This window comes from Sceloporus occidentalis, unplaced genomic scaffold, assembly GCF_023333645.1.
Source record: "Sceloporus occidentalis isolate IW3139 unplaced genomic scaffold, rSceOcc1.0.p SCAF_1, whole genome shotgun sequence".
In the NCBI taxonomy this organism is placed as follows: Eukaryota; Metazoa; Chordata; class Lepidosauria; order Squamata; family Phrynosomatidae; genus Sceloporus; species Sceloporus occidentalis.
The window spans coordinates 29,665,681-29,679,422 of record NW_028316981.1 but is presented as its reverse complement, the minus strand read 5'-3'; the positions used below and the strand labels follow the sequence as shown (position 1 = coordinate 29,679,422).

The following is a 13,742-nucleotide window of genomic DNA, read 5'->3' as shown; positions in this document are numbered from 1 at the left end:
ATAATATTTCTACTGGGGGCTTGCCTGTTGGTTCTATGAACTTTCTGACTTCAAAACAGATGAGGAAGGTCCTCTCTCAGGGTGACAGTTCTGTACAACTTAAGGAGAAAAGGATGATGTCCCCTTTACTTTCTGCTGCCAACATGGCCTGACAAACAATCACTTGTCAATTACAATTCATGTCAATCCAAATTTATAGGATCATTCTAATTTGAAGGCAGCAAAACAATCCTCAAAGAAACAGGTTGGTTGTGGGGTTTATAGTTTGCATTAACTGTCCAATAATTTTTGCCATTTTCAGTATTGTAGTCTACTTCTCTATCCTTCTCATGCATAATAGCAATATGTACAGTTACAAAACATCTATGGGCCATCAGCTGTGAGCACCTCTGTCAGTCCTACAGTGTTGGAAACACTCATTATATCCTCAGAAAAAGTAAAATCAAGTATAGCTTGTAGATATCTGTTAGAAAGCATGGAATTTGGTGTCAATAAGGTATTGTCCCTGTGCAATTCAACCAACAGAAAATGACTCTGCCTTCAATATCTAACATCACTTTAGAATTAAAATTATGTTTAATGGAGCAAAAAAAAATGTTTTGAGCATCTTGAATATCTTCTTAGAAAGAACTGGTCTTCAACTAAATGTTGGAATACAAGCCCAAATATTCCATGAATATATAACATATTTGTGAGTATATTCACTAGTCACTCTGACTAGATATGCTCATGTTTAATTTTTAAAAAATCAGTGGTATTTCTAGATGTATTTCTGCATCTATTCTGAAATTATATTCCTGTAACTTGGAATTTAACTGACAGTCAATGCAACTGGATCCTGTATGCTTTTACTGTAGCTAAAAGTCTCATATTCTATGGCTGGAAAGACAAAATATTAAGCATCCAGGATCTTATTGCCTTCACAATATTTGTGTATTTTATAGATGTCTGCCCCAAATAATTGTATTTTTGGACACATGGTCAGTTTATATTTAAGCATGTGTTTAGTCCATTTTCATATCCTCTCTATTGCTTCACCTTTCTTTTCTCCTTCTCTTTTCTTTTCCCCCCTCCCTCCTTCTTTCTATGTATTTATACTGTAAATATCCCAATTTTAAAAGAACTCTTCTCTTCTCATGTTAGTTCAGAACTGCCAGAGCTGGTTACCTTTTGAGGGTAGCCCATCTTTGGCTAGTATTTGGTAAGAACACCTCTAAATTTCAAGGGAGCAGGGCAGTAATAGGTAGGAAAACATATCAAGCTAAATAAATACATTTCCTGCCTCATTGACAGATGCAAATATCAGCAGCTGCTCAGCTGGAAACAAGTGTTCCTGCTGGGAATCACAGTTCCCACTACGGTTTCATCCATATGGCACAACTAAGTGGCTTTGATATGACTGTCCACCATACTATCCAAAATGACTCCTGACAAATCTTTTAAAAGTTTCCCTTTCAATGAAGTTACATATTATACAGTAACATTTCTTAAATCATATGTCAACGAAACGAAACCAACCTCTCATCATAATCTGTCCTTTGGCAAGAATTGCTCAACTTTTATGTTTTGCTTCTAGTCCTAAATTTACCTTTATTTTAATCTACCATTATGGCAAAAAGGGTTTCAATTAGATAATACTAAGCAGGACTATATACTATTTTAAAAGAAAAAAATCACTACTGATTCCATGTGAAACAAAAAGACTGGCCTCTTTTTCTGCTACCTCATACATCTGGAAACCAGACAATATGCTGTATGAAATAAGAACACGGAAAAGGAAAACAAGCAAACCCAACAAATATAGACTAATTACATTTGTATATGTGTCCATAAAGGTGCAATGGACAAAAGATTCATTTTGCCAGATTCAGATGTGTGTGTGTTAGGGAGTCTATCATAACATAAAACAATAAAAACCATACAAAAACAAACTTTAGAAGAGGAGAGCAACTATCACACACAAAGAAAAGCTTAATAATATGCATCACCAGTTAACAATAAAACATTCAGAAATGCAAACTACTTAACAGAGTTTTGAAATATGTGACTAAATGCTTTCTTAAATACTTTTTTCCCTTTACAAAAATGATAAATTGAAACTTCCAAACATGTTTTCAATACTAAAAACTAAATAACTATGTCATTCATCATTTAAGGTTCCATTTTCATTGTGGTGAGACAAAAAGGCAGAATCAGACGTTCCATTTCAACATTACGTTAACATATTTCTCAGCTCTTGCTGCCCCATATTATTTTAGAAAAGAGAAATGTATTTAAAACATAATGTAGATTTATCATGAGAATGGGCACAATTCCAGAGAATGGTGAAGTTAATTTAAACTTCCTTGGTTTCTAAAGAATTTAAAGAGAACATGTTCAGTTGTGGACTAGGTTGTCCCCAATATGTTAAATCCTGCTAACTATAGTTCTAAATTTAATGGAAGCTCTTCAGGTTGACAAGTTGATAGAACTATGCTTTGATATATGATCAGACAAAGACACAGATCCCTTGTGTTGGAAGGATGGAAATAAAAGGGTAAGGAAGGTAGGAAAGGAAAGATTTATCCTTCCTCCAAGTTGCCCACTGGGGAGAGAAGGAAATGGGTGAGAGAAAAGTATTAGAAAAAGAAAGGGACAGGGTGGTTGGCAGAAAAATAAAGAAAAGTGGCTGTGCAGAAAAAGAGGAAGAGGAATCTAACCCATGTTTTTTCTAAAATCACCCACTACTAACCTGCCCCATCCACTAGCAACATGCTACCTCTGACAGATTATCTATGAGGGCATTCAGCCCTTGAACGTAAAATGGCTCCCCACCAATGGTGTAGTCAGTTGTAAAGATTAATACAGTTGGCCCTTGTTATACACGATTTTTTATACATGGATTCAAGCATCCACAGTTTGAAAATGTTCAAAAAAAGTATAAATTTCAAATAACAAACTTTAATTTTCCAATTTTTATAAGAGACACCATTTTGCTGTGTCATTATATTTAATGGGACTTGAGCATCCACAGATTTTGTTATCCACGGGGGATCTTGGAACCAAACCCCAGCATATAACAAGGGTCCACTGTACAGGAAATAATTCCACCCCATGAAATTTAGTAAACATTTATACAGTAAATGTATAAATTGTGATGGTGTGATCACCATCCCCGTGATTAAATCGTCAGAGAGGCGTCCCACTCCTCTCTCATCATTAAAGCTTTCATGCACAGTGGAACTTCCATTATTGGAGAAATGGCTGCTGCACGAATGCTTTGATGACAGGAGATGAACAAGACACCTCCCTGACAGTTTAATCTCGGAGGATAAGTGTGACTGGCGATCACACTGTAGCGCTTTAGGGACACTTTAGCAATGATTTAGCAATGGTGAGCCTCTGTGTGACAATCTTGATAGTGTCTCAACACACTAACAAAAACAAAAACGTGTCAACTGTTGAGAGATTTTTAATCCCTACAAGAGAGCAAAAAGACCAGTATTTTCTTTCATCGCCATCAGCAGTAGCAAATAAAATAAAGTAACATTTTAAAATGGTTTTGCACAAGATATGGGTGGTATGTACATAAGCATTTTATTTTGTGTAAAAAAGCAACATTCTGCACAAAGAAATATTTCAGCACAAAAATACTTCTGAAACTTACAAATAATTATTGGGGGGGGGGGGGGAGATTCGGCTCTCATAATCTTCCCCACTAAGAAGAAAACACTTAGAAAACATCTTTCTCAAATGTAGGAATGAAATAAATGAAATTTACATTCCTAATCTAAGCTTCTGTGACAGTATAATGGAAACCCATCTCATCAGTTATGCAAAACTTTATACTGAGAATGTTACACATAATTTTGTGTGGCAAAGCTGGCACCAAAACCTCTTCTTTCTTAGGAAGATATTTTCCCTCTTTCAGCACATCAGTCTGATTTAATTTCAAATTGAAGAGTTAATTATAAGCTATTTCCTAAAGCACATATTTAAAAATTATGTTCATGAGATAGGCATTTGAATAAGTCTGAAGGGGTCCAGAAATTGAGTCTTTGTCTTAGCATTGTAGCTTTTTATGATTCATGGTACACAAACAGACCTGATTTCTGTCTGTTAATGTGGAATAATTATTTTCTCCCTGTTTCATTGAACAGAATCCCTACTTCGCTCACAAGCATGCATTGAAAGTTTGCTCACAGCATGGGACTCAAAGTAACTTACACTATAGGTTAAAACAGAAAAACTAAAAGAATCTGTAGTACGAACATTTAAAAAGTTTTAAACAACAATTCAATTATAACATAAAATTTAAACCTGTTAAAACACATTTTAAAAGGTATTGCATATTAAAAACAGCACATTCATTGCACATTCTTCTGTCTCAACCAGTTAAAGGCAAAATGCCTATTCAAATAAAAAGTCATTTTATCTTGCTAATGGAACTTATAACTTTATTTCCTGGAGTACCCACATGGCCAGAAGATGGAAGGCCCTGCCTGCACAAATGTCCCTCCATGAACTGAGAACAGCTACATCTTGACAAAATGCAGGCTCATGACTAACAGGTTTTTTAAACACCTTTGCCTGATGAAGAGCTTCAAAAGTTTGCAACATGTATTTCTGGCAAAGTGTATATCACAGAGAGGGAACATAGGATGTTACTTGTTACTTGTGATCACATGTAACAAAATGCCCTTACTTTGCTTAAGACTACAGCAAGATCCTCTTGAGTTAACTGAGGATGTCAGAAATGTTTGAGCTGAGCAACTCTGCTCTGAAGCCTTAAGGGATGGATAAGCAAAGACCTTAATTTGTAACACCATAGGTAAGTAGTCTGGGCAGAGGAAGATTAGGTTTCAACAAAGTAATATGCACAAAGAAAACATTTTCCTTAAGAATCGGTCCTTGTATCATTGTAGAAATAAAAATACAATACAAAAGGAAGCAATAATAATAATAATAATAATAAAATTATTTATATTTCCCTTTATTTATCTAATGATGGCTGGAAGAAGGCTGTAGGAATTTGTTTTACTAATTCTTCAATTTAGCTAGTAATTTCTTTCCCTTCTCAATTAAACTTTCAAAACTTCTGAATTATATATTGTTTTAGTTACATATTCTTTTAACTTGAGCAAACAAATAAGCAAACAGAAATAGTCTTAACTCACAGATTTGACAACCAAAAGTAATTTATCTTCAGGATTGTTTTCACCCATTTTAAACAACTCAAGGCTTCAGACTGTCATCAGAGGCTCTGTTCTCCAGTCTGTATTTGGCAGACATTTGATTGATATCAGAGACAACGCCTTTTGGGTTGTTGTATCGAAGTGGCACAGTTCCCTTCTCAAGAAATCTAAGAAGGTTTCTCTGTTCCATTGGAATTTAAGGCTTCCTTAGTTTAGAACTATACTTTCAAACATGGAAACAATGACAACCAGGATCTGAAGTAACCATGGTCTGAAATTATGCTTTGAGATCCTACTTTGTTCTGGTCCCAAAGAGAATCCTAATGCTAAAATAACAAGAAACTACTGTTAATTAATTCAGTGAGTTTTCAGTCATAGAACAATGAGAAAGAGAAAGGCAGTATGTATGGACTTATACATATAGGCATATTATTAAACCCAAATTGGGTAACTACACCCTTTTAAAACTGTTTAAAATTTAACTGTTCCTACAAGTATTTATAACAGCATTTGTGAGAGTCTCTTGTACATAACACAAAGTATGTCCTACCCACATTATTTTGTATGTGAATAATTTTGCTTGTTAGCAGGAAAAAAAACCCTGTTAAAAGTCATCCTGGATTCCTGACCCACTTCCATAGGTCTCCTAACCAGGAAAAGGGGGGGGGGGGGGAATCCAACTTCTCCACATTTTTTTAAAGAAATCTGTTATCTGAATGCTACACATCATATTATGATGTTACACAGAAGGTTGCAAATCTTTGCAACTCTTCATCTATTACCACATCCACACATTTTCCATTAAATGTAGAGTGTTACTCCCTGGGTAGTGAGATGTCACATCTACTTCTATACTGCAAATAGGATTTCATTCTTATGCTACAAAAATGTTAACCAGTAATATTTTGGTGAGTACTGAACAAAGCTTCAAAATGAAATACAGAGCAAGAAAGCAACAGGTCAGAAAATACATGGCTCCTGGACAAATTAAGATCCTAAAATGTATAGAAAGAAGTTGTAGATGGCCTGGTGGTTACAAAGCAGAACGAATGCATTATTATGAAATGCAACTGAAAGCACATTTGTTTTAAACTAAGAGAGATAAGCAATATGAGACCTTTGTCAGAATAATGGAAGAAAATGAGTTGCAAAACAGAGGCTTGAGCGATAAAAATCTTAAGGCTGAATACTCAGTGTTGAAAATCCATTAGGAACTATGAATATTCTCACTGACAAGAATAAGTCATGCTTTCTTACTAAGTGTAATGCTCCTTAATATAAACTAGTGGACAATAAGTGGAGATGGGCAGAAATCTGTGAGTAGCATAGATAATCACAGCATACTAAACTGATGCAAAATGGAAGACAAGTGTCAAAACACTTCACTAAAATTGTTGTGCTGCTATGAAAATCAGCAGGAGGAAAAAGAAAGCCTGTTTGAGACATAACGGAAAAGACTTTCTCTGGTAAATACGTCAGTGTTACTACTAATTAAAACACAATGCCCAACACTGAAAGGAGAGTCACGAGCACAAGAGGAAGATGTGAAGTGCTAGCAGAGCTTCACTTGCTGTTTGTTATTTCTCAGCAAAACCCTTGTCTTTATGGCTGTTAAAACTGATGCAACAAAACCTGCAAGTCGCCACCTAAGGCTGTTTGCTAGCTGAAAGAGTAGCAAGTGGTATGTGCATTCTCTCTTGCATACACACTAACCCCACTCCAAGTGGGTGCACAATACCTAATGTGATCCAGGTTTTTGGTAGCTGAGGCAGAAAAGTCCATAAGTAAAATTTCTGTATTAGAATTTGGTGTCTTTTTATGAAATGTGCTGCTTGAGGCATACGCCTCACTCTGACTCATGGTGAAGTTGACCATACAGATTAAATGGTGTCTGTGTATGTGATTCTCTCCTGAGTGATCTCATTTCTTCTTTTGATTCTGACAAATTATTGTTGAACAAGTTACCTCTAGGGTTCACATCATTCTTTTACTGTGCAGCCCAACTCACCTGAGTATGCCCAATAAAGATCCCCAGATGCCTTCCGCCGCCGGATCTGCACTGAACTGCCATGTCTGCTCTCATGAAGGGAGCCATCATAACCTTCAGTCAAAGCTGTAGGGAGAAGAATCAGCATAAGCAATTAGCCAAGTGTCAATCACTGACAGAAAATTAAATCATTTAGGCATTATTAGAATTATTAGATCAGCAGATCAACAGCCTCCATGCTGCTGAAAATATGAAACAGTTGTTACATTGATGAATTAATCATGTGTATGACAGTACCTCTTTCCCTGCCCTTCTTGCCAGGCCAAACTTACTGCCAGAGATAACACCTCTACCAATCAAACTGATACATAAGGATGAATAACCTACTAGGGGCCTAAATACCCTAAAAGGCACTAAATTCTATTTGAAATTCATAGGGTCGCCATAAGTTCACAGGAGACATAAAGGCACATGGACACAATAAAGCCAACAAAATGCTTCCCAACAAATGTCAACTGTGAGGAAAAGCTACTCCTAAACAAAGGGATTTGTTTAGGTCAACATCAAAGGCCCGTGTTCAGCTCAATACAACTAGGAACTCCTTATATATTTAAGGAGGCACCTACTGTATGATACTGAGCTCCCCAGATAGCATACTTGTATAGTGCTAAAAGTCAAGATGGTGAAGAAAATTGTTTGGTTTCCATCTTAATGCAAACATGCCTAATTCTGCACTTTTGAAACAATGTGCAAACTGAAATTCAATAATCCCTCAACATTCAGTTTTCCAATTTTTAACTTTAAAAAAAAATCACAATGTTCATGACAAACAGGATAAAACTAAACCCAGTAATTTGTCAGTGACAATTAGAAAAACTGGAAGCATCGAGAAACCAGCAGCGCTACGTTCTTTCTCTTCCTGAGGACAAGTACTTCTGACTCTGTAGACAAATGTCAGTTTTAGCAACGCCTTGGTCCACCTCTAAGATCTTCACACTGCCTCTTGACAACATACCACACACAGTAAAAATCATCATCATCATCATCATCATCATCATCATCATCATCAGCAGCAGCAGCATCTGTTTTCATTCCATCCCTTCTCCTGACTGAAGACATCAGGATATAATTTGAGCAGGAAAACAGCAGGTCAAATGGAATGTTTAAGAACAGCCTACTATGTATTCAATTGATAAAAGAAGCAAATAGCAGGTAAGGATTATGTAATTCCTTGCATCTACTGATCAGAAAACTATTACAGATCAAACCACTAAACAGTTGTACTACCATCTCTTAAGTGAGTAACACCCCCCATCCTACCAAAGGGGACCTATTTACATACTTTGATTCTATCATATGCATACAAATTTAGAAATGCATACTGTCTAAAAGAGGGGCAGAGTTAATAGAATACAACCTACCATGAAAGAGAGAATGGTACACAAATCTACTGTGGCAAGAAATTTCTCTCTTTTTTAAAAACTTTCTCTCTAGCCAAGCACATGGGTTTTCCAGCTGAGCAGCTTATATATATTTACCAGATTCCCAGCACCTCCTACAGTCAAAAAACTATATGTGAAACAATGAAATAAACAGAGTTTTACTTTTTAAAAAATTAAAGAACATGGATTTATCAAGAATACTAAGGGAGTGGCTCTTTGCAATGTACCACTAAAGATTTTATACTGGCTGTTCTGTACAATTTTTTTTTAACTATTCTTATTTTCTTTAAAATGCACTGGTTTTATGAGAGCTCTTTTAGGCATCAAAATCTTTGTTTATTGCTTTTATACACTTGACTGAGCAGAATTGGAGGTGTGTGGTTTCAAAAATACCAGAAAGCTTGCTTGAAAATGGAATACAATTTCTTTTTACAGTATGCCATGCACAGTTGAAGTCTCTGCCCACATTAAGCGTAAACCAAAATAGAATATTGTTATTAATGAAAAAAATAAAGAAATTGCAAATCACAATGACTCAGAAGGAATTGCCATCTCTCTTAGTTAACTGGGTAGGTTGACTGTAAACATTCAAACATTCCAAGACTGCCTAAGTGGAGAGGTAGAATCTGAAGAAAGGTGGGAGTAAAGTGTTTCAAAGATAAATCAGCGCGAGTCCCTTCTGCTGCAGAGAACAACCTGCAAAGTTCCACAAAGTGGACCAGTGGACCATAACAGGACTCACTTCCAACTGGTTGCCATGTGTGAAAATAGTACCAGTACATACTTGTCTATGGATATTCTCAGTGACCTTTCTGTTGTGTTCATTCTTCAATGCAATAACTTCCAATCAACCATCCAACATGACACATTGTTGAAAAGTCTCTCTAGTTTGTACTGCCACAATAAAATCAGCAGGACAATGTATTCAGTGTAGTTGTTTTGTTACTCACAGTCCAGGGTGCAGAGAGAAATGTAAGATTATGCAGCTTATCACATGAAGTGGGAAGTGCCCAAATCCCATGAATATCCTGCAATAATCTGTGAATATCCTACAACAGCGGGATTGTTCTCAGACAATATTGCGCAACTTGGTCATTAATGCAATATTACCCCATGCAGAAAGCCGCAAAATTGTGCCGCTTTTTAACTTCGGGCAATTTTGCAGCCTTCTGCACGAGTTAATGTTGGTTTAATGTCAAAATTGCCAGACATGTCTGAAAACATTCCCGCACTTGCAGGATATTCCCAGGATTTAAACCTTGTTTGTCCGTGGCATTAGGGCGCTTTGCCTCCCGTGTGATAAACTCCAATGAGTAAAATTTATTTTTATTTTATTTAAAAAACAGCACTAGTCTTAATTACAGAGAAACAAATAAATGCTTAAGATTTTTTTAGGCCACAGAGATGTCCTGCCTATTCAGTTTCATTCCCACATCCTCTGAATTCCTCAATGAAAAGCAAAGAGCACTGGAAATAGTCCAGCAAAGACCATGCATGCTGCCAAATGTTTTTCTTCAAGCATTAGTTGCACTCATGCAATGTGCCTGATCCCTGTAAGGTAAATAACAACACTGCACAAAATACATTTTAATATCAGAAGGCTGTGACTTGTAGTATTGATCCAGTGGTACTTCTTTAATGTATTAAGATTAGCAGTGCTAGCAGTCCCTTAAATTAGAGATAAGAGGGAAACAATGAGTGAACATTTGAAACTTGACAAGGCTTCAACTTCTCTCTATCTCCCCATCACCAGTTTGCAAGAAACACAAGAAGATCCCTATAAAAACAACAACAACAACAACAACAACAACAACAACAAAAATCCTAACAACAAATGCACAAGTTGGCATATTTCTATCCTGTTTCTGACAAAAAGGAAATGCAGTGGCTAATAATTCCTTAGTCACAAGCCCACCACAAGACTTTTCAATGCCACAAGGGTAAAGCGAACAGGTTCAAACCATTTATAGATTCTGAGGAGAAAACACTCCGTCAGCACTCAAAATTTAATCAATTGTAAAATCCTTTGTACTTGGAGCCTGAGTAGTCAAAGAATGGCAGCATGGCAATTCTATGGTACAGCTATGAATCATGCTATTGATTTCCAGTATCTTCTGTGCAGAAAATTAAATTATGCAAATCCAGGCCTTTATGAATCCTTTACTTTAGTGGTGTGAAATTGAGCACTTGCCTAAGTCAGCATCTTATTTATGCAATTAAAAATTTGATGCTCCTCTGAAAATGTGAGTTTCACTCCGCTCTCCAGAGACTCCCCTAATAACTATAATTCTAGGTTTGTAGCAGGTAAGCAGTTGAAACACAGAAAGGTGCTATTCTAACAGAGTCCTGGCAACACAGAGGAAGAACAAGCCAGGAAATACAGGCTGGAATTTTGGTCTGATGAACTTTCTTTTAAGTGTCCGGCAAAACATGAATATTAAGAAGCAATACAACCTACTGTGTTGAATGATTGACAAGATAATAAATTACTGGTTGTAAAGTATCATGGCTTAGTGATCAGATTTGCACTATTGTACAGGAAATGCATGAAAACATATCACTAGTAACTTGGATTTAAATCAGTGATTTAAATAGGGCTGTAAGGAATATGTGTAAATTTTCTTGTCACTGATTTTAAGTGTCTTGAAAAGTCAAGAAATCGTGATACAAAAAAAGTCAACCACTTGTGTGTGTGTGAATGAAAATGCAGAGCTTATTAATCAGCAAAAGCAATCTTATTTTGCTCAAAAAGATATGGTTTTTGTTGTAGTGCACCTTTCAGTTGTTTCTGACTTTGGCAACCTTAAGGCAACCCTATCATCGGGTTTTCTTAGCAAGATTTGTTAGGAGGAGGTTTTGCCATGGTCTTCCCCTGAGGCTGAGAGTATATGACTAGTGCAAGGTCACCCAGGGCAAAATAAGGGTTGGAGTGCTATTCACCATTTTGCCATATCTTTCAACCCACCTTTCTTAGGCCTCTAAAAAACTTCCTTCAGCCTACAAGATACAGGGACCCTTGCTTCACACGGGGGGGGGGGGGGGGGCGCAATCCATTCCAGACCCCCCCCCCCCATCATGCATAAAACAAATTCCCTGCATGCTCAAGCCCCATTTAGATGCATGGCGTGTGCTCCCATGCATGGCACAGTGAACATGCCATTCATCTAAATGGGACTTCCCGTCTCTGTTACCTCAAGTCCACATATGGGAAGCCCATGTATGTTTTAAAAAAGAAAGTAATTAGAACAGGAAGGTCACCCATTTCTGATTTGCAGAAAGGCTGAGGGAACCTTCTAGAAGCTTTAAAAAAAGGTTTAAGAAGAATCAAAATGCCATCAAATGTGGCAAAATGGTGAACAGCATCCCTCAGATGTTGGGGCTGTGTGTGCTGTCATTCCTTTGGGGGTAAAAACATCCCAGCCTCCCAAAATGTGTGGAGTTGGGGGGATTATCCTTGGAGGCCTGCAAAAATGACCTAGCATCAATGCATGCCACGCTTTACCCACCTTTCCCTTGGTATTTGTTACTGTTAACCAACCCAAACTCCACTGAGTTAGAGGAATTATTGTTGTTCTGTGTTTTCAAGTTGCTTCCAACTTATGGTGATCCTAAGACGAACCCATAATGTTTTTGGGTTTTTGGAAGATTTGGTCAGAGGAGGTTTGCCATTGCCTTCCCTTGTGGCTAAGAGCATGTGACTTGCCCAAGGTCTCCCAATTAATTTCCATGGCTGAACGAGTAATCGAATCCTGGCCTCCTGAGTTAAAATCCAACACTCAAACCACTACACCATGCTGGCTTTGTGTGGCTTAGAGGTATATCAAGGTACATTTTAAGTGACTACAAAACACTATGGTTTTTTCACTTGATTCTAACTTTACTGACAAGAAATCTGCACACAGAAAACTAAGGCAAACATAAAGGTCAGCACAGCCTGACTGGCCTCACAATGTTGCTGTAAGGAAGGAGAGAGTTAGTTATGTACACTGGAATGAACCTACTGAACTGGCCAGCAAAGTATCTTTCAGGATACTTTCAGGATATTGTTTTTTCCATTCTCCTTCCTCTTAGGACCATTTCAAACTACACAATGGACCTTATGGGAGCTGGGAGTAAAAGGAATACTGCTGGCATAATCACATAATCGCGCTGAAGATTTTCAGACACATCACGCTCATCCAGGATTTATCCGTTGAAGATCCAGGAATGCTCCAGCAACAAACTATTCCTGGGAATTCCCCCATGAATGGTTTGTTGCTTGAGCATTCTTGGATCTTCACAGGATAAGTCCTGGATGAGCGCAATGACGTTTGAAAATTTTCAGCGTGATCACACAATTATGCTAGGAATATGCCTTTTACTCCTAGCTTTTCCAGTGATACAGTACTTTGATCTAATTTTAACATCAATGATTGCATCCAATGGAATTTTGGGATATGTAGTTCAGGGAGGCACAAGAGCTCTGTGGCATAGGCTGCACCCGCACTGCACAAATAAGTTTGATACCACTTTAACTGCTATACCCCAATGCTATGAAATTCTAGGATTTGTACTGTTGTGTGATATTTAGCCTTCTCTGTCAAAGATGGATATTATTTCTAGCTTACAGATTTTCTTAAAATCTGAGGCATCAAATATCCTGTGCCATGAAGAAAATTAATAACAAAACCAGTAACACATTTTACTACATTTGCGCCCCTAAAATATTTTCATTTTTAAAGTTTTCTAAATCACAAGTTAGTTCTTTACATAACACCTTCAGATGATCCCATTTCTGCTTTCCATAAAGTTCTTATCACTGTATAGGAATTGAAAAGTCTATGCATTCAAAAGACTATGTATGCATCTTTTATTCAGAATTTTGAAAATATGCCAGACATGGCCAATGGTTGTTTTGTTTGTCTGTTTTTAAGTACATACTGGCAAACAACTCCAACGTAAAATAAATGTGAGGTCTAGGGAAACTTTTATTGTCAATTTTGTAGCTTTGAACCATCTTTCAGTCTCAAAATTACAAGTGTCCAAGTCTGCTCTTACAAACCAAGACTTGGCCTCCCCCAATTAATTAGCAGTCATGAGTGTGAAGATTGTAACACCTATGGAGCATAGCCCAAGGCCCTAGGAGAAGAAAAGAGAAAG

At 37.1% G+C, this 13,742-nt stretch overlaps 1 protein-coding gene across 5 annotated transcripts in view; it reads right to left on the bottom strand.

Moving 5' to 3' along the window:
• Positions 1-13,742, bottom strand: part of LOC149321282 (receptor-type tyrosine-protein phosphatase gamma) — a 742,038-nt gene that overhangs the window by 544,952 nt on the left and 183,344 nt on the right. For all 5 annotated transcript variants that reach the window (XM_089518763.1, XM_089518770.1, XM_089518749.1 and 2 more), the window contains exon 2: positions 7,183-7,287. In XM_089518763.1, coding sequence (XP_089374889.1) covers positions 7,183-7,287 — 105 coding nt within the window. The remainder of the gene's footprint in view (positions 1-7,182; positions 7,288-13,742) is intronic.